Raw genomic sequence first — 26,467 nt, forward strand, 5'->3', positions numbered from 1 at the left:
ATGCATCAGTGGCTGGGAGAATTTCATCAATATAGTGGACATGCAGTCCTCCAAGGATAGCCAAATGAAGATGCCGGAGAAATAGAGCAGCAACAGTGGGGAAAGAGCAGGCCCCTCAGTGGGGTGGAAATGGCCTACGAGATTCCCTGAGGAAGGACAGAGCTCAAGTCTTACAGCAGATGAATACAAAGGGAAGAACAAAAGCAGAGAGTGTCTCTGCTTCTGGGGCAGTGTCCATTTTAGGTAGCTCATCTGAGCTCCTGGTGCTGTTACCTGCTCCTCCAGACAGGCACTAAGAATCTGGCCAAGATTTAAGGTTAACAGGTCACAACTGTGTATTAAGTTCTGGGAACAGGGATGATTCAGGTAAGATTTTCCTCATCCAAAGCAAAGACATTCAAGGGCCATATCTCCTGGGTAGGGAACAGGGTTGCACAGGTGGTGTAGCTTCATTGACCCTGGCCATCAAGCATTAATACCGTGAACTGCTGGATACATCTGCTTACCCTTTTTGAGCTGCTGTTGGCTAAGTTAGCAAGAAGGGTTTAAATGAGCATGAAAGGGGGCTGATGGTGAAGCCCCACAATACAAAAATTATGCAGTGAACTTTCTGCACATGTTTTGTTCTTATGCCAACATGTGCCTACATAGTTTGTCCCCCTTATCCTCATGGTGCCTCTTTTTTTTTTTTTTTTGGATGTTTGCTCACAAAGCTGTGTCCATCTGATCTTCTTGGTTTATGCTTTCTGTCTGAGTTCCCTCTCCTCAACACCACATCTTGCACCACTGTATAAACATAAATTATCTCAATGTGAACAGGGGTATAAACAGTAGAAAGGGCAAGGCTATCAAAATAGAATGAGAGATGTAAAAGGAAGGTCTGAAGAACATCTTAAATGCAAGTAATATGAGGGCCTGTAACACTTAATATGTTCTCAAAATTATGAGAACCATGGAGATTTGGCTGAATAATTTGAGACTGGACTGTTTGTACAGAAGGGTAAAGTGCTTCAGAAAGAACTGTCAGGAAAAAAAGTGAAATGTTGATGGGGATGAATATATATATTTTGAAGTACAGAGTACAGGAGATAGGGGTGATGTAAGTGTCTGGTAATTATACCATGATGAGAATCCACAGTCCTTGAAAAGGGAAAGAGGGAAAAGGAAAAAAAATTACAATGGACTTGAAAAAAGCAGATTTCTGTAAAATAAGATTAATTAATAGGAAACAAAACAAAGAAAGGCATTAGAAGGAATGACCAGGTCTCTTTGTAAAGGAAATGAAGGGTTAAAGGTTAGCAAGAATAACTTTGTTAAATCAGAAGTCTTCAGTGTCCTCAAACTCACAAAGGAAGCACAAAGCCAGTCATAAGTAGGTTACACCACTAAAGACGAGTACATAGCATGGGCAAATACAAACAAAATCAGACTTACGGAAGTGCAACTGCAATAGACAATATGAAAGTACTTTATATGTGCATTGGTAAGAGTTGTGTTGTTCAGGAAATATTGTTTGTAAGAGTCTGTCCTCAGCAGCATTAGGAAGCCTCACCTGGGAGAATGTGAGGCACAGCTCATCAGCAAAGGTGGGGAGCGACTGAGCAGCGTCCAGAAGACAACAATGTGAATGATCAGATATCTGGAAGTACTGCAATGGATTACCTATGGAGACTAGGAGTGGCCATTATTTGCATTTTTTACAGCCAAGGAGATTGCAGGTGTAGCTGATTCTGTCTCAGGAGAAGTAAGGGAACTAGATAACCAGAAATTTGAGTTTCTTTTAAGCATTATTTCTCTATGCTTTTCTCCCCTCCGCTGGTGCTAGCTCATTTTGACACATATTGATGATGTTGTGAAATTATCAAGACCTAGGAGATCCATAAAAGAAATACTTTCTACACAAGCAGAAAGGGAAAGAAGCTGAGGTCAGGGAGGTCCCATTAGTTTTGGAAATAGAAGAGGTACGTGGAGCGACATCAGGTGAATCGAAACAAGGAGAAAAAGTAAAGAGACAAAGAGAAAAAAATGAAAATGGAGCAAGGGAGGAATGACAAAACTGATAAATGGGAGGAGTGAAAAGGATATGACTAATGATATGAGGAGAGTTGTTTCTGGAAAAACTGACTCGTTGAACAATGATTCACACAATAAACACCTGGACATTTGCCGCCTTCTCATCAGATTTACTCAGAGAAACAGCTGGCTCAAGGCACCAGTCTCACTGCTGAGTTTCTTGTTGTGATTTTATCTGTGGCACCATGTTATGCCTGTTGTAAAGCCTTAAGTGCTTCTGGACTTTGTAATGTATTTGACATGGGAGATTTTTTTTTTTCCTCTGTGTGGTTACAACCTGTAAGCAGTTGCTCTACAGCTGGGAAGTTATTTCAGCCTGAGAAAGACACAAGGGATGAGCAGGATCACCTCTTCCAGTGACTTTAAAAAAATATAGGCATTAATTTAAGCATATTAGGTACCTTAAATTTGTATTTCAATTACCCCACTGCACTTCCTAATAACTGGACTTCCAAGCAGAGACTCTAGCATTTGAAAGACAAACTCCTAACTTGTTTATGAGGCTGTGACTTCTGAAATCGTGGCTTGAGTTATTCTGCACTTGTCATGTACAGGTGGGCTAAAAATCACATTAGGAATTTGCTTATGTGAATTTGTAATTGCAGTATGAATTCTGGCTCTTTTGAAATTTATACTTCATGTGGAAAGTACTTCTCAGTCATATCTAATTAGTGCACAATTAATCTGCATGTAAGTCACTTAAAGTCAACATATTTCCAGGAAAGTTCAATTCCCTCTCCCTTATAATATTTACTTTGAACTCATTAACAATGAGTTCTAATGGTTTAATGGAAATTGTTGTTTTTGAGCTGTGTTCTAAAGATAACTCACCACTAGCAGACAGCTTTGAGAAAGTCTGAATCATTCTGAGTGCATGAGCAAGTGGAGAACAATTGTGTTTGAAAGCATGCTGAAAGCACAGTCTAGAGTTTTTTTCTTGGAGAAACAAATGCTGATTTTGAGGGAAAAGTGTGATCTGAAGCACAAACAGAAAGCTCACCTCTCCCAGAACTGTACGCCTTCCAGCTGTGATCAATTCTAAACACTTGTCTCCTTGGATGCAAATTACTTAATGCGCTGCAAAAAGTAATTGAACAATGTTCAAGAGCAATCTAACATACCGAGGAAATTGAAAGCAGAAGTTAGAACCTGGATGAAAAGTAACATTTAATGAAAGAATAAAAGAAGCCTGTTCAAAACTTCTGAAATAAGCATGATATTAAAGAGTTAGCAGAAAACATAACATTTTAAGGATAATGATTTTTTAAAAAACCTCTGTTTTTTCCAGATATATTTTATTTATTATATTTTTTACTATAGTCCTTTACAGTCCAGTTGATTTCAGTTCCCCTTACTACAGGTGCTATAATGCAGCGACTAGTAGGGACTGGTTCCCTTGAAGGGCTGAAAACCCAAACAGACATGAAAGATGAGACATGACGGAAAGGAATTATTACATCCATTATGAGACGAATTCCTGGAAATGGGCAAATAGAGTGATTTGCCCAAAGTTACCCAAGGTAAATTTGTTGCAGAGATGAGACAGAATTTGAACTTTCTGAGTCGATGACTAACGAATTATTCTTATAACTAGGCTGGGTCCTTCCCATGCACAGATCTGCTATGAAAACAAGCCATCTTTGTGTCCAAATTCTTGTCTTCTGAACATGAATTATCCCTGCAACTAGGCAAGTAACAAACATGACCTCCACCCGAGGCCCATGCCTTATTTCCACCTACTCTCCTACAGAAAGGACGACTTTCCCCCTGCGGCTCCAACCCCTGCCCCACGTGTTCATTTCTCACAGCCCCACTGAAAAAAATGAATTCAGAAAGAAAATCCCAAATGACATAAAAATATCGAAGGCTGTAAATTATCTTGGAGCTACATTGCTTCCTTACATGGACACCATTTCATACCACACCTAGTCATTAAGAATCAATAATTCTCCAGGCTGTTAATGTTTGCCCTGAAGGTCTACGACAAGCCTGAAAACGATAAGCTGTGTGGAGAAGCACAGACGGACAGTACCAACCTGTGCAAAGGTGATTCCCACAGCTGAAAGAAGGATTTTTAGAGCAAAACAAGCTTTTCATGTTACAGGTAAGGGATAATCTAACTCATTTCTCATAAAGATTTTAAAAGCTGAAGCAAGGATTTTGCTGAAGGCTTTTCAGGCAGCATTAAGAACTCAGATGTCCTTGTAAAATGGATGACGGCTGTGCTAAGGCTTAGTCTGGTTTGTATTTGATTTGGATCAATTTCCTCTGTTTTCTCTTTACTGAATTTGAACATCTGAAACCAATCATTTAAAGAAAATTAGATTATTTTTTTTCATGGAACCAAATACTTGTGATTGTTACTGATCTTTAACCTCCGGGAATATTCTTTGTTCTCTGAACGTTTATTATTGAAAGTCGCTGGGATAGTTGTATGTTGGTTATCCCAGAGATTTCTGTTCAGTCAGGGGAACCATAAGGGATTATTAGGGATATAGCACTGAGAGGAAAGTAAGAAATGAAGGGGGAAATATGGCTCCAGTCCTCAGCCAGATCTCAGGCTGCTTTTGGTTACGCTGATCCTATTCTAATCCTGAAACTGTCTTTTATTGAAAACTTTTGTATGAGTTTATATATACTGAAACTCTATTCTGACTGACAGAGGAATATGTATTTTGGGGCTTTGGTCCTTGGCAGTGAGATGCTTCATAAGACTTGATACCAGCTTCCAGGCAAAAATGAATGTTCAAGGGCTGATCAAGCCACTCATCCTGGCCTTGCAACAGGCACCACAATGGAACGACATTACGGATTGATATTCGTATTCAAAGAGAAGGGAACAGGAAAGGCACTTATCATGGAAACCCGTAACCTGCAAAATGGCTGTATTTCCACTGCTGTGTTTCGTAGTTGGATCTGGACAGAGAAACCCGGCTGAGACACAGTGCCGTTGGGCAGCCACATGAAGGAATGCGTTTTCCAGCATTTTCTGTCCCCTACACTAAGGCTGGACATGTCCCTTCCTTAAATTTTCTCCTCACCATAGTAGGTCTTGGTCCTTCTCTTTTGCCTGAATCCAGATCGTGGTATTCCCAGACCACCCCATACCCTTTTTCCTCAGCTCTTGCTGACCTCCCCTAGTACTTTTAGCTCCATGTTGTCCCTCCACCGCTGGCTAGCCGAGGGGCATGTACAGCCATGCCTCCCTGCAGGGGCAGAGGAAACCATGCAGGCAGCCGCTGGGCACACACTGCAGCCTCACCCTCGGGAAGTGCATGCCTTTGGGTCCTCTGCCCCACCTGACACCCCAAATTAATAAAGAATTAGCTTTTTGAAGTTCCCACCCTGCTATTAAGTGTGGCTGAGACTGGCCGATGTATTCAGGAAAGGCTGGGAGGAGGGGAGCAGAGAGGCTGTTGGAGAGGTGGAGGACCTGAACAAATTTCCGTTGACTACCCAACTAAAATATCAGCAATGGTCTTGGTTCAAACTGTCTTCCCAGGAGGTTCAAAGTGTCTTCTCTACCCCTCTGCCTTGGCTGTGCTGGGCCCCAGCTCCCTGGCTTCAGGCAGGGCAGTGAGGGACCCTCTCAGCAGGCATCGCCGCCAGGCAGCCACGGGGGTTTCACCTTCAGCCCTTGTTTCCTGACAAATTTAACAATTTTCCTTCCTCTGGTTTCAAAGGAGCCCCATTTTATTTTCTTCCAGTTCCCACCCAGCTAGGTCCAGCCCAAGGAAAAAGCCCAGTAATTTCAAAGGGCATAATTGCACACACAATGAGACCCCACTCAGAACGGGATTTGCAAGATAAAGTCCTGTGGCACATCCTAAAATGAGTGCTGGAGAGAACAGCAGTGTGGGAGGCAATTTATATATTCACAGGTCCCTTTTTTGTAACATGAAGCACCACTGAAAGTGGCAGCACTGTACACCAGCTTCACCTCTCTCCAGAACTAGCCTTGTCCTTTTTGTTAAAATCTAGAAGTAGTGAGAAAGCAAGATTTCATTTTTGAGAAACCCATCTCATTTCCAGGAGGATATAACACACTCGTGGCAGTGTGTACTCATCATTTTTTTATTTTTTTTTTAAATTCAAGGCAGGAAGTGCTTCTTGGACTTTGAAATTTCATTTCCAGTAACCATGTTGTTATAAGGGGTGCAGATACCTCCGGCTTTCTCTGCCTCTGCAAGCTGCACTGAAAGGTTGTGTTTTGTGACCGACAGACAGTGGCTTCAGGATGGTCCGTGCACAGACTTTCATCTTGTGGTTATAGTGTTTCCTGTGCACTTGCTGTTGCCTTCAGTAAAGCAGAAATGAGAACAGGGCTTGCGTGACATGGAATCTTTGTGACAATGAGGTTGCATGACTGGAAGTTTTGTGCGTTTCAACTTCTGACAGCTGTTTGAGGCTGTCATAGCATGCGGCACCTCCTGCACCACTGGGGACAGACCTGATGGGATGACCTTCCCAGCCAGCCTGGCGACGCCAGCGATCTCACCTCCCACGGGCAGAGCTGCACCTGGTCCTTCAGAGCTCGCTCCTCAGCTGCTCTCTCCCTACAGCTTCAGGAAAGCTTAGCTGTAGCCTTTATTTGCAAATAGATTGGGTCAACTCTACGGGCCTAAAGTGACTATCACCTCTTCTTTACAGGAACAGAAGCAAAGCATATTCCAGTATGTTTAAGCTGTGTGGACTTCAATTTCTGCTTGTCATTCACTCGGTGAGTTACAGCTTTTCCTTCTATTATCTGGGAGCAAACAGCAAAGGTTGCCTGCGAGACTCTGAGCTCTAACCTGTGGGGCATCCCAGTCTGCAGGTTCAGGTTGGCAGTGTGTGCCAGCAGAGCAGCTGGAACTGAGTGTGGGAGGTGCCCAGACACGTGGGGGAACCCATGGCCAAAAGTTAAGAAGACGTGTCAATCATTGGGAAAAAAAACTTTTAAAAACCTAGAGGAAACCAATTTACCTATTTTGCCTCTTGTAGTTCATCCTGAGATATTACTTTTTCCAGTAAGTGGATTTCATGCTAGAAAGGATTTAAAAATACTGCAAGAAATCACCAGTGAAGAAGTCTGTATCATGTTCATGTGTATTATAATCCATACATGTGCTGACATATGAAATGTATTCTAAGACATATAATGGCACATAGTTTAAATCATGCTTATTAAATATTTATCCTCATTATTTCATCTAAGTGAATCCCTTTTCAGAGGATTTTCTGCAAGTGACATGTATTAATTATGCTATTTATGGACCTCGTCTATTAAATTCAATAGATTTACTGATGTTTGTAAAGGCTACAGTGGTGGCTTCTACTTTACAATTGAAATTAACAGAAAAGATAAAAAAATAAGTTGAATTAAAGTCTATGAAAAATAAAAAGCCTCAAAATATGGAGACTTTGAGGGGTGGGGTTGATGTGCAGTAGCAAGTGCCTCCTTTATCCTTTCCATTTCAAAAGCTGCTGCCTATGGCAGTGTTGACCCCTGTGAAGCCACTGCACAGCCATTACAGCCATCCTCAAAAGGGATGCCAGACAGACATGGGCCAAGGAGAAAACTGCTTTTCCCCTTCAGGCCCCGAGTGGTGATTCATGCTGTAGACATACATTTGGAAATTTTTATGGTCCACATAAAGTAATTTTAATCAACAGGAAGAGATATCTCTTACTTGCTTCACAGCCTGCACTTTGAACCCGTTGGGTTTTATAGTGTCAGCGTTTGTTCCTCCACAGCAAGGAACATGACCAAGCAAAACTCTTCCGCAAAATGGCCCTGGGAAAAACTTCCGGGAGCTGGGTCGTACTCACCAGTGCGTCACGGGAACAGCTGTAGCAGGTCAGATCCAGGGTCCTGATATCTTGTCCCTGGCAGAGGCTAGCAGCCAGCATTTAGCAAAAATAGTAAGGGGTAGCTGTAAAGTACTCTTTCCTGGTATGCAGGATTGCATTTTTGGATATTTCTCTACTGTCACCAGTGTTCACTAGCTTCCCTCCCCCTCCTTCCCCAGTTCTCACAATATTCTAGTTTTCCTGTTTGCAAAAGAGTCACAAACCCTTGTAAGGGAGGATGGCAGCATCTCTGGCTATTATTAAGCAGAATCTGGTGTTATTCAACCACCACTTGTCACACACACAGAGCGCTTTAGGGTAAATTGTGTGGAACTTAGCTATGTTTTTGTCATAGCCAGAATTAAGTTTTCCCTTGGTAATATGTAAGCTGTGCTTTTCTGTGAGAGGCTGAATAGCTGTCCCAGCAGCAATAGGACCAAATCCAGGGGAAAAGTCATGCAGCAGAGAACATGCATTCCCGGAGTCCGACTCCTTGGGGTGATGGACAGGGTAGCAATGGCACTCTGAATCCGTGAAGCAGAATAAAGTCATTTTTACATGAGAAGAAAGGGAGTTTTACCTGTGCAGCCAAATGATGGAGCCCTAATTCTGGCAGGCGGCTCCTTAGCGTTGGCAAGAGGAGGGTGACAGGGAGAGAAGGATAGGTGTTTAAGGCAGTTTGGTCTCGCCTTTGAAGAAACAGAGTAGATTATCTGAAGCATAGGCTGCATTGTCTTGTGTGCAAGGGCTGCTCTAGGAAGCTGATTTTTGCTTTAGTTCTTTTTGTTTGAAAGAAAGAACAGCCTTGAAACTTTAAAGTCAGAGTGTGTCTGGAGTTTTTTGGGCACTAGGGAGGGGGTGGTTATAAAACTCATATAAAACTCATAAAAATTTTGCCAGAAAAAACACTATGTGAAGGCATTGCCAGCCATTAGGGAGAAAACAGAGGCTGACACAGACTTACATGGCATTTTTGCCATGAGGTAGAAGCCAGAGATCAGCAGGACGTGTTTGCTCTGGCTGCGGTTTGCACTCACATGCAACTGATGTGAAGGCACGGGGCCTGAGCGGCTTGTCCAGTTCACCAGGGCACTGAGGGTGGTGGGTTAGGGGACCTGGGGAGGTCCACCTTTTTCTCTTACAAAAAAAGGTTAGATTTACTGAGGAAAATACAATGGGTGCAGCCCCAATTCCTCCCCATGGCCACAGGACTGTGCAGCTCCTGGATGGGATGTGGCTGGTGCTGCTGTGTGATCCAGAAATGCTTTTATGAATTTCCTCTTGCTCTCAGTCTACCCTTAGCTCTTTGGTGCTTCTGCTTGCTCTTGAAAATAGACCAAATCTCATTTAATTATGTAGTACTTAGAAAAGGCCAAGACCCAAATGTTTGTTTTCAAATTAATTAAGAAATAACGCTGCTTTTAAAAATGGATGTGTACTAAAGAACTTGGTTCAGTGCAAGCCGGCAAGTGTCTTGTCCATTATGCTACAGCAAAATAACTTGCAAGAGGCTCAGTGATGGAGATCTGCTGTTCGTGTGCGGTGACAGCAGACATCTCTCAGCTGCTTTCCTCCATCCTTTTCTCTCCCACAGGCTATGTGCCAGAATTTGGAGGACCTGCATATAACTGGGCCTCTGAAGGACATAGATTTCTCTATTCCAGAAGGAGAGGGAATGCGCTTCATTTACCAGGTAATCAAGCATCTCTTGGTATCCACTGTGGTCAAAACCCCCATAGTCTGCACACACTGACCTCACAGGCAGTGTTGTCATCTGTGCTGGTGGGAAGAACAGTCCCCCGAGAGGATCTCAAATTAACTTTGACTTCCTCTATCTGGGAATTCAAGAGTCTACACGCAAAAAACAAGAGACAACCCCTTCTCTCAAACACATATTAAGAGGATATCCTAAGACAGGGATTAATAAAATCAGCATTCCTAGAGAATGGGTTTCCATGTAACTTCATTTTCCTTCAGCTCTGAGGTATTCTTCCCAAAGCCATAACCACAGAAGGACAGATCCAGCTCCCAGGCAAATGGAGGACGTGTGTCATTTTTTTCCGTTCCCGTGCTCAGACAAAGCCTTGTCCTGAGCAGACGTTTGCTTTGGAAAGAAACCACAGTGGGGATTTCCTGCAGCATTCAGGAAATAATGTGAAAACTCCTCTGTTGAGGATCAGAAAAGAGCAGATTTGTTTGAGCAGACTCTTGGAATATCATTCCCCCAGCCAAGCACAATGTTGGCAATAGATTTTAAAAGACACAAAAGCATTACATTATTTAGATTATGGTGAAAATGCTGAAAAAAAGATGATTTTTCCCCATTTTAGTTCACATCTGAGCCACCTGCTGTGAGTTTCAGAGCGACTGGTGAAAAAGATGGAATAATTGACATTGTGCCGAAGACAGGCATCCTGTATCTCAATGGGTCTCTGGACTGGGAGACCAAAGCAGTGCACAGGCTGCAGGTAAAAAATGAATGAAAAATGTGAAGGGAGGGTTGTTCATATTTGCCCTTTTTTAGTAAACCTGAAATTAGTGGGAAACTGTTGAAATTTCAGATTCTTTCTTTTGTCTGTGTCTACAGATAGCTTTTTCATTTTTAGCATTGAGCTTTGCTGAAAGGCACATGGGTTTATAGTTCTGAAAGACTTTGCACAGGAAAATGCTCCTTAGCATAGGAAGGTTATGTTGAGAAAATAAAAATTACCCTGATGGCAACACCAATCCTTTAATTCTCCTCATATGAGAAGGACGTTTGACTGGAAGTGAAATCTGGCCCCATGAATGAGATTCACTTGTTATCCCTGAAGATCGATAGGGTGAATTCCATGACTGGAATGGGAAAATAAACTATTGTAATCTACTTAGGAAGATTATAATCTATTTAGTGACAAATGGTGTGAGTAAATGACATTTAGACACAGAGGCACAGATCTAAACTCTGTTAGATAACAGCAGAAAGCTGTTTGGCAGATGTTGGAGACTATTAGAGGAAAGAGCACTGTGTGCTTGTCCTGCTATTATACTCATGTTTTCATAAGGATCTCATCGTAAACACTGTTGGGAGTGGGACAGCGGGTAGGCCATCTTTTGGTGTCTGTGTAGCCTTGTGCTCTTACTCTGTGTCAAAAATGGTATTGTCTTTTTCTGAGGCACTAGCAACTAAGGAGGAGATGATTGTGAGAGGATCAATATCTGAACAAAGTACATGATGATGTTTTAGCTAGCCTTAGCTATCTTTCTAAAGTCTAGCACACAGGTTTAATGGTTTCATGTTCTCATCTCTAAAGCACTGTTGGATTAGTATTAGAGAGGACAATTTTCTAGCCCCAGATGTTATTAACCCTAAACATGGGAATTCTTTACACAGAAGTGATGACAGAACTGAAAAGTGATACTTGGTTAGGCATAAGTAATCATGATTTGATCTATCATGTGCAAACAAAATAAAGTCTGACAGACATAATATATAATTGGTGCTTTAAAGCCAAAGAAGGCTGGAAAATAAGAAGTCATCAAATTGTTTGGAACAAAAATGTAATCAGAACTAAGAATTAAGTTTTCTTTAAAAATGCTTATATCATCCTATTTTTCTGGTTGATATTTACCATAGCAGACTTGAGTCCACTATATCATGTTGGGTTTTTTTCCTTGCTCTTTAGAAAGTATTTCTATTTAAAGAAAAGCATGAAGTCTAAGCTGTGCAAGAATACAAGTAGTCTGCTGAGACTGGAAGTGAGAAATTTTCTTCTGAAAAATGTCATCAGAAGCAGGAGTAGGTTATTTTGTTTTGTTGGCATTATATACTATGGCGAATTATTGTCAGTGAGCTGCTGTGGTAAATTTGTCCTTGTAGATGAAGCCACCTAGTGATGGCTCTCCCCAGATTTGCGTCACAATAAGAATGACTTGGCATTTGACGTCCTGATGTTCTTTTATATCTTTTAATTTATCTACATGAAAATATTTCTTTGCTGTTCCTTCTTTTTCCAAATCAAGGTGGAAAGTCTGGATGAAAAGGGAAACGTAGTGAAAGGTCCATACACTGTTACAATACTTGTGGAGGATATCAACGACAACCCACCAGAATTTGACCAGATAAAGTACACTGGAGTAGTGAGGCAGAACTCCCGTCCAGGTAACCATCATAATAATTAAATATCATAGTTAATAGGAAGCTAGGTTGATTAGTTAAATAGGAGGATAAAGTGGGTGCTATACTTCAACAAGTTGAAAAAAGATCAGTTTTTCTTCCCACAGGATTGTACAAAATAAGGATACAAGCATGTATAATATAATGAAAGGGCAAAGAGGTGACCACTATGTAGTGTAAAGAGATGAGTGTAATCAGAAATATTTCATAGGACTTGTTGCTTTGCAAGTATCACTTAACAGGCAAATACTGCTGCCCTCTCCATTGCACTGAAAAAAACCCCCTATGCTAGAAGGAGTTTAAAGTTTAAAGGTTGCCGAAGACTGTACAGAAAGAGAATGCTAAGAATACGTATGCCTTTGCACATCAGTGAAATAAAATGCCAGTGTAGATATGGGATATGCGCTTACTGTGACTAATGCTTCTCAGAATGTGAACCTTAGTATTTAGGAGACAGTCTTAGATTACGGATTGCAGTGATCCAGTCCAGAAATCAGGAAAGTATCAAAGGGCAGTTCACAACCCACACCTTGGAAATGAAATAAAGGGCTCAGCCAGCTGCTATCACTGTGACTACGGACTCAAGAAGAAACTTTCACTAAAGAATATGCGTATAAATCTCCATGGGGTCAGAAAACCATTCTGCAATATTTTACTGTATTCTTCAACTGCATTCAAGTCAAAAAGATTTTGAATGTTGCATTAGTGATTAAAAGGCAAAAATTCACTTATGTTACCATGCACGTCCATATTTTTTTCACTGTATGATTGTTCCTTTAATTATAACTGTCACAGCTGTAGGGCATTTTTCTCAAGGCGCTTTGGGTTGAACTGATTTGTATAAAGACTGCAAAGTGGCCTTAAAGAGAGATACCAGTGAACTACATTCTGGGTGCAGGCACTCTTGGGTGGTGGATAGATAGCTCTCTGATTTAGCTCTGTCACCTTCTTCATCAACTGGTCTTCACGCCTCTCGTGATTCTACTAAGCAGAGCTGGTAGAGGGAGAACTTGTGGGATGGTATACAGGCAATGTAACCTCCACACACAAGCATGGCTTACCATGAGAGAAGCATTCTGAAACAATGACAGGTCCCCATAAGCTGCCTTCCTGGCTTGAGAGCTCTGCTTGAATGGACTATGTGTTGAGGTTTCGGTCTCCTCTTACCACTGTTTCTTCTCTAATCTGAACAGGCAAGCCCTTCATGTACGTCCACGCCACTGACCGCGATAATCCTACAACTCCCAATGCAAAGCTGATGTACAGTATTCTCCATCATTTTCCCAACCCTTATTCAGAAATGCTTTTCCAAATCGATAATGTAACTGGAGCAATCTCACCAAGTAAGGCAGGTAGGTAAAAAGATGCTTGTTTGTCAAAAAGCCTCATAAGTTCCTGGGTGTACGTAGGAACAAAACAACATCACAGGTCTGATGTTAAATTCTGAATAAATGTAGTCAGTGAGACATACTCCACTGAGGCCGTGGTTTTGGGGAACTTTGTGTCCCACCAAATTCAAGGCAAGTTAGCAGAAATGGAGATCAGGATCTAAAAGCACATTGAGAAGAGAGGTAGATCCTCTGGCCCTAAGGACTACACTGAGTCATATCTTGGGATTAATTCTCTCCACTGAAATCTAGAAAACCAAAAGCAGTAACATGAAAAATGCAGAGAAAACTCAGCTGGCCACATGATCCTAACTAAACTGAGATGATTAAAAACCTGTCCCTTCTGCTGGGATGAACAAGTACCTAACTGGAGTGAGGGCTGTTCAGTGATGCATCTCACAACATGAGACCACAGCACCGAGGTCTCATATGATTATGTCCACATGATGCTGTGCTGTAGTGTTCAGAGAAGCCAGATGAAACAGCTTGCTGAGATTTGGCAGAGACCCATCTAAGGAGTGAGCCTGGAGCAAATGAAGCAGCATGGTGCATGTAGGAGGCAATGGGCAAATGAAGAGCCTCTGCTTCATTTCACCTGGATCTTTGCTCTGTCTCTAGGGTCCTTTTACTTAGATCCTCAAAAGCAAGACACCTTCACACTTGTCGTCACTGTGAAGGACATGGCAGGGCTGACATCGAATGCTTTCACCAGCAGCGCTGATGTGATCATCACTGTGAAGGAGAGCCTGTGGAAAGCTCCCCCCACCATCCGCATCCAAGAAAACTCAACCCAGGTCCACCCTGTCAACATCAGCCAGGTAAGGCCATGCTCCCTGCACCTCTCCCTGGTGCCACAGAGTTGTTTTCTCCCAGCTAACTGTGAAGGTGTCCCCACTGCATTCAACACCAGGCTTTTCAGAAGGACTTTGGCACCTCACAGCTGTTTTTTATATAGTATCCTTTGGAAACGATCTTTAATGCAGGTCTCTAACTTACTGTTAGTATGAAAGTTAATGGTTTGAAGGTGACTGAGATACAGTCAATACAAACATTACAGTGACTGGACTTTGCCCTTCAATTTGGAGAGGCTGTTAGCACTGCCTGTGTGTGAGAATATCCCATGGATAGAGGAAACTTTTGGAGAATTTTGTTACAGCGTAATGACTGGCAGAAAAAAGCTGCTTTACAAGGCTATTTGGCACAATATGAAAGACAAAGCTCTTGAGACAGCCCAAGGGAGCTCCCAGACAGACATGTGGCAGTTGGGTGCCTCTGCAGAGGTGCCGTTCTTCTCTCCTGATGGGTTTCCTTGAGCACTTCCAGGCTCGTTCCAACACTACGGGCCCTCCAGGCTTTGGGCAAACCAAGAGCTAACCTGTTGAAGGTTATTTTGCAGTTAGATTCTTCCATCTGCAGAAGAGCCTGGCAGGGGACCAGCTCCACTGCAACCCTGCTGTGGGCAGTCCCCCCCACTCAGGGACATCTGCTGTGACCAGTTTTGTGTGATGCAGCACACCTGCTGTATCAAAAGTACCTAGGAAGGACTGAAATTCCCTTCTTCAGCATCCTGCATCCCTACGGTATTCCTCTTTTCACAGTGCAAGCACAAAATATTTTGCCAATAACTGCAGACTGATAGTGATGTATACATCAGTAAATATTAACTAACAGCCCAGCAGACTTTCAGAAATGTTTGACTTTGAAAAATGCCTTGGCACTGACATCCCCAATGCTGTCATCCCTCGGGCATGGCAGGATTCCTCAGATCCTGTTTGTGAGAGTAACTGACTCGGTGCTATTCTCACTGGCCTCAGTGACAGCCCGAGGAAGTCCAGAGTGAAAACAGGTGGAATAAAAAATAATGATGTGCAACAGTGCTCCCATTCCGGGGTCACTTGTATATAAATTTCACGTGGCAGCACATGTTGATTCTGTCTAGGGGAAAATGAAATGCAGTTGCTGCTATATAGTATAAAACATAAACAGTAATACTGACTCCTTTATTAATTTGGCAGTTTGTTTACCGCATTTCATTTTAAATCTGAAGCACTCCGCTAAAGATCCTTTATCACAGACTTTGATTTATATAAAGAGCATGCGCACAGATACGTGCAGATAGGTACTGGATATTTGTTTTATTGTTACATATCTCTGAATTAGATAAACCAAAACAGCAGGCAGGAACAGACAGTGTAAGGAGATGGAATAAATGAGTGTCAAGACATTCAAATACATATAATGCTTTCTTCTCATGTATCACCATTTAGCTCCACATCCCCAAACCCTTCCATAAAAAGATAAGTGTCGTAGCCCATCTGGACAGCTGGAGAAACTGAGATCAAAAGGCTTCACCACAACATTTCAGAGAGCAGAGGTGGATTATCAGTCTGGTTATCTGCAGCTCATCCCAAGAGCCTGCCAAACTGTTAATTTTCTGGTTTATGAAGTTAACAGGAATGCAATCTTTTCTGTTTGTGGTCCAGAAACGATTCCTGTTAAATCTCAATCTACACTTCTGACTTCCTATCCTGACTTATTTTTGTGGTTTTAGGTGCACTCAAATGAGCCAGATGTAATTTATGACCTTTTTGAAAAAGAAAAGCTGTCCAGGCTTCCATTTTCCATTGATCAGAATGGGGTTATTTATGTGACCGAACCTTTGGACAGGGAAAAAAAGGATACTGTAAGTAAACATATAAAACCTCACCAATGGGAGATACTATAGCAAGAAGCTGATTATTGGTGTGGGAGTAAATATGAGAAAGCTCACTAGAAAGAACAGAGGGGAAAAAAAGAAATGAAATTTATTTCTTGTCACTTCTGTTTGGGAATGACTTGATAGATATGAAAGCACATTCATCTACTACACTGTAAACAGCATTCATTTGGTTCCCCACAACATTTCTCCATGGGTCTGGCTGTGGCAATCACTGCCCACAGCATAAGTATAACATACAACATGGACCAACCAAGCATTGTAGGTGCATGAGCAAGAGGTAGGCAGTGACATTTGTGGAGGGCAGGAGATTTGGATGTTTCAGGTCTACTGCAGATCCCAGGGGCCTCAGGGATCTCTCCACAGCAGAAGCAGAGTTTAACTTGCAGTTGCAACTGTAAAGTTACCCTGAAGTTCCCCATCTGAGGGTCTTTTAGACAGAAAACCCTCTGTCCCCTTTTGTTCTTGGAGGAAATTTGGGCACAGAATAGGCCACGGATCAGATCTGCTGGAGGAATCCTGTCTCTGTATGTGACAGATGAATTTGCAGTGACAAAAATGAGACATTCCTGCTTTTCTTGAATTTTTGGAGAGCAAGTTCACAGTGCAGTAAAGTATTCAGGACTTTTAAATTCTTTTGAGAACTCAGACCTCAGGCACTAAGGGATGATGGAAGAGTTCTGAATTAAACAGAGTGAAAATACTGAACAAACATATGAGAGGATATTTCATTCACATGGAACGCTCCCATAGTTACACATTTAAATGCAAAATATTGTCACAGTGGACATTCAACACATCTAATCTCAAAATTCCTATTGCAGTATACTTTCTTTGCGATCACAAAAGATAAAGAGGGAGAACTGGCGGACAAGCCTCTGCAGATTCATGTTATTGTGGAAGACATTAATGACAATCCCCCGGTGTGCCAGCAGGCCCTCACTGTAATTGAAGTTCAAGAAAATGAAGGAGGAGGTAAGAAAACAGCTTCTACTCATTCATATACATCATTCTAGTCCTGTTATTGTTTCCAGCTGGGTGCAAATAAAGCTAGAAATTCTGATCCCAAAGAGGTCTCCTAGAGGAATGTTTTCCTGTGCAAATAACCCTGTTGTTTTCACTTCAATAATTCATGTGGAAAGGATTTCAATAACCTGAGAAGGACAGACCCAAGACCATTACTTAAAAGATGCTGTTCCATTTAAAATATAAAATTGCATTTTACCACAACCACAGTTTTGGACAACTGCTTAGAATGTAAAACGAAAACCCCCCTTTTATTACTAATACAAGAAATACTGCTATAAAAGTGGCATGAGCCCATTTTCCCTCATCCAGATGCTCCTCCAGCATGCTGCCTTTAACTTCAACGGACCATTACCAAAATCTGTCCCAAAGCCTTGCCATCAGTTATTTGGTTTCAAGGCTGAAGTGTCTGTTGTTTCAGTCACTTCTTCTGATCAAAACACATACCCTAGCCTTTTTGAACTGTCCCAAGCACAAAATAGCTGGTGGGGATGCTAGAGGGAAACCTCCCAGAAGTCAAATGAATGTGTCCATTGCAGTGTTTTCCATGCAGTTGTATTTTTATTGCCCTTCTGCTCTTTGCATTGGTATCACTGCTATCAGTGTGTACCTCTGTGGAGGAGCAGGACCACTGCATTATCTGACTGATGCTGCTCTCTCCTCTGCCGCAGGAAGTAATATTGGCACCCTGTTTGCTACGGACATGGATGAGGAGGACACCCTTAACTCTCGTATGCAGTTCAAAATTGCAAGTCAGGTTCCTGATGTTCCTGCAAGTAATCTGTTCTTTATTCAGCAAGACACTGGCATTATGCAGTTAAATAGCCGTTCATTAAACAAGCGCATTGCATCCAACTATTCCTTGAAGGTGCTGGTGACAGATGCAGGTATGCAACGACTGCTGTTATACATCACAATAATTTTGTTCACACTAACGTTCCCCGTGCTCAGTGTCCAAGGAATGAGAGGAGACCTGGAGGATTCACTGGAGAGCACTGAGAGCTGGCTTGCTCTGGTGTGGTACTGCCTTGTTCTCGAGATGCAGGGAGGTTAATCATGATTCATAGTGCAAGTATGGAAGGAAACCAGCTCTAGGGCAGGATGTGGATAAATCGTAGAGCTTGTTAACAAGTACTCCAGTACTCCAGTAAGGATTTCCTTCCACAGGGGAAAAAAAAAATGAAGAGATCATGATTGAGGTTTTCCCCAAAAATCTTTCACAGGAACTTACTGAAAAAAATCAAGAAATTAAACACAGCTGCTTAGAGAGTCCAGATAATGTATTTTAAAAAATCGAGAGCTGACATTAATCTTTAAAAAGAATCTTGTCCATTATGTAAGTCCACAGGAGTCCTTCGTGGTTCACTAAATGGAAAGAAAATCAAACTCCATGCTAAAGTTTAAAGCTTTATGCTGGAGTCCCTATAGTCAGGCAAAACTTGTGAATGGAGGAACTGGCATGTAAAGAAAGCAGTGTGACATGTCTGTAAATGAAATAGCATCACTTAGGCAGATGATATGAAAACCTTGCAGAGGGAGAAGCGGATTTGTTTTGGATGCTTATTTGAATTCCATCCAAACAGTTTTGTTTAGAATATTCCTTAACTTTCAACTCATGAAGCACATCTGTAAAACACTAAAAACCAGCTACATATGAACAGCACATGACCAGACAGAGTATGCTTTTAAAATCACAAACCCCTGTTGCTATGGGTGCCCCTGCTCAGGTAGCACTTTGATTTACATAGATCTGAAGTTTAAGTCTGGCTGTAACAAAAATGAGGGTACTGCCTGATGACCCACCAAGACGACAAGGTAGCATAAAAACCAGCAAAACATACTTTTTGACATGCAAAAGTGATATTGAGAAAGCTAACACAATGCATAGCTATCATCATCCTGGTAAAGGGATATGGCTAAAAAAAAGTGAGGGAAATGAAATGGAACAGGGTGGGACAATGCTGAAGAAACTGGGAAGGTAAATAGTAAGATAGAGAGCAAGATTATCACTGACTAAGAGATACTGGAGATCAAGTGCTTCTTACAACAGCAGGACTTTGCTCAGATTGGGCAATTTGGCAGCGCTCACTTTTGCTCACAATGAACCCTGTTGGAGGGAAGTTATTTTCGGCAGAAGAGTTGCGTGACGTTTGTTCTCTTTCCATGCAGCATTCCAAACAATCTGTGATGTGCAAATACATGTCATCGACATCAATGATCAGATTCCAATCTTTGAAAAATCAGATGTGAGTATTTTTAACACCATTTTTGATGTCCCAACAACTTTTGACAAATGTTTGAGCATACGTTCAATGTGTATAGATTGTCAACGGGAAACTAACCATTTACAGAACAAGTAACAGAGCAATCCAGTAGTGAAAATAAAGGCAAGGTATTGCTGCAAAGCCTGCATAAAAGCTCTATCTAGACAGTGAACAGTAGGACTGCCTCGTAGTTAATTCTGAAATATAAGGTAATTTGCTCAGTGGAAAACTATGTCTACAGAAAGAAACTATTCTGTTAAAGCAGTTTATTCCAGAAATGTAAGCTCTGGAGGGAAAGGGGGAAGAAAAGCCTTTAAAATTAATTAAAATAGCTAAAGGAAAAAAAGTTAACATCTCCCAAGTTCCCTTCCAAATACAATATTAATGTATCCAGAAAAGCCAGAAGGTGAATGGAAACCAAAGGCTCTATTTGCTTTAACCACATACAGTGGTCTGGTGATCCATGCCCAAACCCATACCTGCTTGCCCTTGGTTCCAGAATGGTTGTCAGGCTTTTGCCTGTTCGTCTGGTGGAGGTGCTGGCATCTGGCAGAGAGACTTGCAGACCTTCCATGACTTCTGCCTGCTGGCCCAAGCCTCCCTGCAGACACTGCAGTGGCTGGAGTGTCTACATTTAGGTGTCTAAGCTGCCACCATACTTGTAGGCAATGTAGGTGGTGGGCTCATCGGGTGTAGGCGTCCTCTTGGGGAAGCTGTGTTAGTTTTGGGGCTTTTTTGGGCTGACTGCATTGCCCAGTGCTCTGTTGATAATGGGAGCTTAGACACATGCAGACTAGATGCCTGTATAGCAGGCTGTTGACTTTCTCATCTCAAGATCTTAGTCCAGGGCCTGGTCTCAGGATGAGACTGCTGGGTCGGGGCACACATCAAACGAGTAAATGGAGCTGGGCTGCTGATGTGGCAACAGCTTATGGTGCATGGAGCAATTAAATATTTAACAGTCAGTGTCTAGGGTGCTCACTGGGTACAGAGGAGCTGTACTGTCCCTACTGCTGTGAGCATTGCATGAACATGGAGTGGTTTCAACAGAGGAGGTAAAAGTGTGGGACTGTTGCTATAGTAGTAGCTTACCCACTGTCAGAGATCCCATCACCTTTGATAAAGGTATGGCTAAAAAAGGGGATATAGCAACTTTGCAGAGGTTCTAGTGCCCATCTTGCAGCTCTGGGTTCCCCTGGGCAGTGAGGTAGCTCACCTGTACTGCTGCAAGGCACTTCACTAATGCTTTTGTACATCTCTTTAACCTGGTTATGTCTCTGCTGAGAAGTGCACCCACCACTTCCTTCCCTCACAGAGCTGCTCTGGGTTAAAATACATCCTTGTGCTTGTGGGTCTCAAGCTTGTTGTAGCACTCAAGTTTTTATTCACAGGTGGTGCTTGGTGTGTCATGTTTCAATGATCTCTCTCTCCTCAGTATCACAATGTGACTGTTGCAGAAAGTCTCCCGGTAGGAACAGTGATATTAGAAATTCAAGCTACCGATGGAGACGAGCCTGCCACAGGGAGCTCCTACATCATTTACCAAGTGAAGGAAGGAGATCCAAACAACACATTCATCATAGAAACAGATTCTGAAACAAACCGAGGGTTTGTCAAGATTAACAAGGTGAATAGATGGGTTTATTCTTCTTATATATATATATATATATTTATCATAAGCAGTAACTGCCATGGTGATGATTTGCGAGGGGGGGTGGGGGTGTGTGCTGGCTGGCAGCAGGGTGAGGACCTAAGCATGGTGCAGAATGCAGGAGGCCCCACTCTTGGGCTCAGGTGCTGTGTCTGTGGAGTGCTCAGGCACACCTATCCTCCTGCCTTTGCTGTCCCCTACCCACCCACCAGCAGGTCCCTCCACTGGCTCTGCTGCTGGCCCTTTCTGCAGCAAAGCAGGCTCTGGCCAATGAAGTAGGTCTTTACAGATCATAAAGAAAAAAATGGCATTATTTGAGTGAACTTGCAGCAGCATTTCTGAAAGGGGAAAGCCAGCTAAATGCTTCCATGGACTGTGGTCGTGGTGGTGGTCTGTCAAGGGCCATTGGTCCTCCTCCCTGCTGGTGCTCTGGTGCTCTGGTGATTTTTGCAATGGAAGGCGCAAGTCAGGATGGAGAGGCAGTTTGTTCCTGCTGAGGCAAACATTAACTGTGATAAAGCCAAGGTCAGTGCGTGCTGCAGTGGGTGATACATCCCCTCTGTTGAATGCTGGAGACAGGAATATAAGGAAGACTTTCTACTGTATCCATGAATTTGAACAGCAACAGTGCTCTCCCTTTGAAATTAGCCTTCTCAAAGGGGCTTGAGCTACAGGTCCAGAAAACCTATCACTCATTTTCCAAGGGGTGACATGTTGTTTGCATCCAGTTCACCTGCCACTGTCTGGGCCAGGCAGATGCAGCATTTGATGGACCATCTTCAGGCTCATCCTCAGTGTCATTTTTTCCCAAGGAGGCAATGGTGAGAAACTGCAGTGTAACAAACCTCACATGACTTCTGTCACCTGGTGATCACCTGACGCCTTCTCATACAGAGCTATAAATACTATTGCTGTAAACAGGATATAGTTATTAAACTTAGTCAGGCAGGTGGGAACATTATTAGGAAATGCAGTTGGTGAGGAGGCCTCCAAACTGGCCTATGGTTTCATTTAAACTGACCGTTCCCAGTGGTTTCCCATGGGAGCTCCCCATGGCAGTGGGGCCATTGCTTAAAGCACCTTTTTTTTCTAATTTATCCAGGCTCTTGATTTTGAAGCAGCTCCGGTGTACAACCTGGTGATCAGTGCCACAAACCCCGAACCTCTGGTGCCAGACGTGCAGTACAACTCAAACTCCCTTACCTTGTTTAAAGTTTTTGTGACAAATGTGGATGAGCCACCTGTTTTCCACAAGACACTTTACAAAGCAGAAGTGTCTGAAGACTCTCCTGTCAATACTTTGGTCATGGCAGTGGAGGCCTATGATCCTGAGGGGGATACTGTACGGTAAAAAAGAGTGACCATGAATTTCCATATCTATAATGCCTTTAACAAATGAGTGAAACATATACTGCATACTCCTAGGAACCAGTAGGACAGTAGCTGCTTTTCATGTCATACAAGAAACTGCACAGGGCTTTTTCTCCCCCAAAACACACAACCTGTTGTGAAGCCTGAGTCTATAACCAACAATTCATTAATTTTCTTTTCCAACCTACAAAGACGATGTGCCTGCTTCTGCCGCAGAGGCAAAGTGCTGTGCAAGACAACTCCTGTGCTTGGGAGTGGGATGAAAAACCTCAATCTGGCTTTCAGTAGCCCAACACCAGGTTGTCTGGTCAAGTCATGTTGAGTCTCTGCCAGCTCATGGATGTATGCACAGTGCTGTGTTGCATGGTGTAAATGTACCTTACACAGCAGAGTCAGACAGAAGAATTATTCGTGGCTCTTGCTGCACAATTCCCAGCTGGGATGTGGAACAGATCAACCCAAAGCAAACAATTCTTGAAATTTAACTAAAATTCAACAAAACATCAAGTAGTTAATGGAGCTGCAGAATATGACTGTTAGGCCTCCCATGGATTTTTATTCCCAGGGGTTTCTCATCTGGCTTTCTACTTTCCCCTAACTTTTGGGAACTTAGCATGTTTGGCCTTCTGTCAAACTGGTTTGAAATTGAGCCATAGAGTCCAGAAACTCTAGGGGATTATGACAGAGACAGATGACAGGAATTCATATTTACATAAACCACATTTCTGCTAAAAAATAGGTTAGAGGACATAAAATAAAAATTATAAAAAGTAAAAGATGTACAAGGATGTCAGCATGCTGTTTTTTATGCCAGGGGTACTGAAAGAACAAAAGCGTTGAATGAGAAGGTCAAGTCACATCCATGCAAGCAAATGCCTGTGCCTTAACTGGGTCATATGTTCATGGTTAAATTTGTATAAGTAGATACCCAGAGACCTTGAGGGTTTTTTTGAACAATAATATAAAGGCAATTATGTGATGATGCTTAAAGCACTCTCTGTTCCAAAGCTGCCCTGATGGTAATTACAGGCTGCTCCAGACTGACAGCAGATGACCACTGTAGTCTACCTCGGGGTCCTGGCCCCTTGCTGATCCAAAAAAGGGTGCCTGGCTGCACTGTTCCCTCTGCCCTCCAGTCTTTGGCTTGTGCTCCCATCAAAAACAAGGCATGGGAGATGTGATGGGGAGAGAGGGACATGGAGTTGGGACAGAGTGCATTTCTGGACCAAAAGCTCAGGGACACCCTAGTTAGGAGGAAGATAAAGTTGCAGTACACACAGTGGTGATGTTTCCACAGTTCTGCTCTCACCCTTTATTCTCAATGATTCTGGCCTCCCTTCTCTGTCTGTCTCTCCTGGTTGGCTGTAGTATTGGGACTCTTCCAAGAACCCTCTCTTTGAGAACAATTGTAATCAAGCCATTTGCCTAAAATCAATAAAGAAGTATTTGCTTTGTCAGCATTTTTCCTGATTTGGACTAGTATATGTGATTTTTTTTTTTTTTTTTCCTATTTCTTTCTTCTAAAGATACTCCTTAGAAGGTGATGTGAGGAAATGGCTGAGGATTGATTCAACCACTGGGCAGATATACACTGATTCCACTTTGGATCGAGAACAACAAGAAATTTACACAGTTGAGGTTGTTGCATCAGAGCTAAGTAAGTGATGAAACAATAATATATACACACAGAGGAATCCCCTGCCCTTATTGCTTTATGAGGAATTGTCATACTTCACACAACTGTGATGTATCCTTAGAAGTATATATTTCTTAAGAATTTAATTTTCTTAAAAGAAATCTTGATGTTGTAGATAATGAGGATTAAAATATCTTTCATGAAGTTAGCTATCAAATGCTGTTATATTTGCTTGAGCCACATGGCATATAGAGAAGGTTAGAATTTCTTCGGTGTTTTCAACATTAACATTTTCTGCCACTTTTTTGCTCTATAGGTATAAAGATTTGTAGGTATGTTTAGCCTTCCTTAAAACATACCCAGAGAGTAACTTGCAACCTTGTAGAGATTTCATTTTATTATGAATAAAACTATTACACTAGTTAGCCGGAAATATATTAGGGCTTCTAGTTCCAGCCATTAGAATCTTTCAAATAGTCCATCTGGGGAGATTTCATTACTTGATTTACACTGAATAGGGGTTAAAAACTCTGGACTATATCTGATTGAATGAGGTATAAATCTAGATTGCCCTTATTAAGCACAGATAAACAATAATGCTGGCCACTGTTTTGGGGCATATGGATTACGATGCAGTTCCTGTATGTTAGGAAAAAGGACTGCTTCCTCAAGCACCAAGATGGAGCAGGGCTGTTCCTGCAGGAACAGGTTGGAGAAATGACAGGGCTCTTAAAGCTCTTCTTGGGCCCTTTGTCTTGGCTCCAAGGCAGAATATTGACTTGCATTTCCTATATATAGAAGAGAGATGGGAAACTTAAGGAATTCCATGCTTAAGAGAATGCTCCAAAGAGCACCGGTCACCTTGGATGTGACCGCTTACCAGATATGGGTGTGACTGCTTACAAGATAACGATGGTCTATCTGCCTCCATTCACTTGCTAGTGTTCTGTAGTTAGCAGACATGGGGATAAATAAACCGTAATTTTTAAAAAGTGGTGGCAGCTACCACGAGTCCCTCAGGACCTCCTGAGACCTTACCTCTGCAACCTGCAGACAGAACACCACCTCCCACTGCCTGCCTTATGGTGTACCTGTATGCAGCAACCCAGCCTGTAAGTACAAGATGTCCGTGTAACTTTGCATTCTGTTAAACTCTACAGATAATGCAACTCAGAAATCCAAAACAACCTTTATACTACATTTACGTGATGTGAATGACAACCCGCCACGGTTAGCTATGGATTATCCTCCTTTCTTCTGCTACCCGCTCAGTGGCGGAGAGCGAACTTTAATTCAAGCTACTGATGATGATGAACAGCGGTATTTTTCAACATTAACTTTTTCTCTTGTGGATGGTATGAATACAGAAAATAATTGGGAAATCTCAAAAGTCAACGGTAAGTTAATAAAGCTATTCTTATAATGGTATGGGACTCTTTAAATGCTCTGGGAAGTATAAAGAAATATTGAATTTCTTTTCATTCTTACTATTGCATATCAAGTATTCCAGGTAGAAAAAAATTAAGTTGTTGAGAAATTACATGCATTTTGGCATGCAAAGGGAAGTTGTGCCTCCCCAACCAAATGGACTTCTTTGAAGAGGGTCAGTGGTCATGGATGAGTGCTTGGCCAATAGAGACTTTCTGAATTCCTAAAAGACGTTTGATGAAATGTCCCATGAGAGAAAGTTGGGTTGCCACAATGTGAAATGGAGAAGATTTGAAAGGATAAATAATAACTTCAAATTCAGGAGTTGGAGTAAATGGTCAGCTCTTGCAATGAAGCAACTTCATGTGTGGTTTTCCAAAGGGTTTTTTGCTAGACTTGTGTAGTTCAATAAATATGAGTGTGAAATGAGGAGGCAAAGTTTACTCATTATACAAAATCATTTGAGTAGGAACCAAGTGTGAAGAATTGCAGAACATCCTTGCAAGACTGAATTGGTTGAACAATAAAATAGCAGATTCAACTGAACCCCGGATTCTCAAATTCACATCAAATCATGGGTGCAGAGCTGGCCGTTATGGGTCAGTAGTGAGACCTGTAAGCAGTTCCATGAAAATGTGAGATCAAATTATCAGTAGTGTTCAGAAAATCACATCAAATATTGGGAATTACTAGGAAAGGACAAGAGGAGAAATCTGAGAATATCATTATGCCCCTGTATAAATCCATGATTTGTTCAAATCTTGAAGACTGGTCTCTCCATCTCCAAAGAGATGCAGTAGAACTGAAAACAGGTTCAGATACAGCAACAGGGATAATCAGAGTTATCGAGTAGCCTGATAGAAGGAAGTGTATGGAAGCAGCAAAGTAAGCTACTACTTTTTAGCTTGGAAGAGAGTAGGGGGAAA

At 42.1% G+C, this 26,467-nt stretch overlaps 1 protein-coding gene across 1 annotated transcript in view; it reads left to right on the plus strand.

Annotated features, from left to right (window-relative positions):
- Positions 1-4,045: 4,045 nt before the first annotated feature.
- Positions 4,046-26,467, plus strand: part of CDH17 (cadherin 17) — a 28,785-nt gene continuing 6,363 nt past the window's right edge. The window contains exons 1-15 of the mRNA XM_075743717.1: positions 4,046-4,177; positions 6,724-6,793; positions 9,500-9,598; positions 10,236-10,373; positions 11,908-12,046; positions 13,255-13,413; positions 14,068-14,267; positions 16,001-16,132; positions 16,990-17,140; positions 17,863-18,078; positions 19,361-19,437; positions 20,891-21,082; positions 22,209-22,453; positions 24,004-24,134; positions 25,274-25,510. Coding sequence (XP_075599832.1) covers positions 6,749-6,793; positions 9,500-9,598; positions 10,236-10,373; positions 11,908-12,046; positions 13,255-13,413; positions 14,068-14,267; positions 16,001-16,132; positions 16,990-17,140; positions 17,863-18,078; positions 19,361-19,437; positions 20,891-21,082; positions 22,209-22,453; positions 24,004-24,134; positions 25,274-25,510 — 2,161 coding nt within the window. The 5' untranslated portion in view covers positions 4,046-4,177; positions 6,724-6,748. The remainder of the gene's footprint in view (positions 4,178-6,723; positions 6,794-9,499; positions 9,599-10,235; positions 10,374-11,907; positions 12,047-13,254; positions 13,414-14,067; positions 14,268-16,000; positions 16,133-16,989; positions 17,141-17,862; positions 18,079-19,360; positions 19,438-20,890; positions 21,083-22,208; positions 22,454-24,003; positions 24,135-25,273; positions 25,511-26,467) is intronic.

Source organism: Balearica regulorum, chromosome 2 (genome assembly GCF_011004875.1).
Source record: "Balearica regulorum gibbericeps isolate bBalReg1 chromosome 2, bBalReg1.pri, whole genome shotgun sequence".
In the NCBI taxonomy this organism is placed as follows: domain Eukaryota; kingdom Metazoa; phylum Chordata; class Aves; order Gruiformes; family Gruidae; genus Balearica; species Balearica regulorum.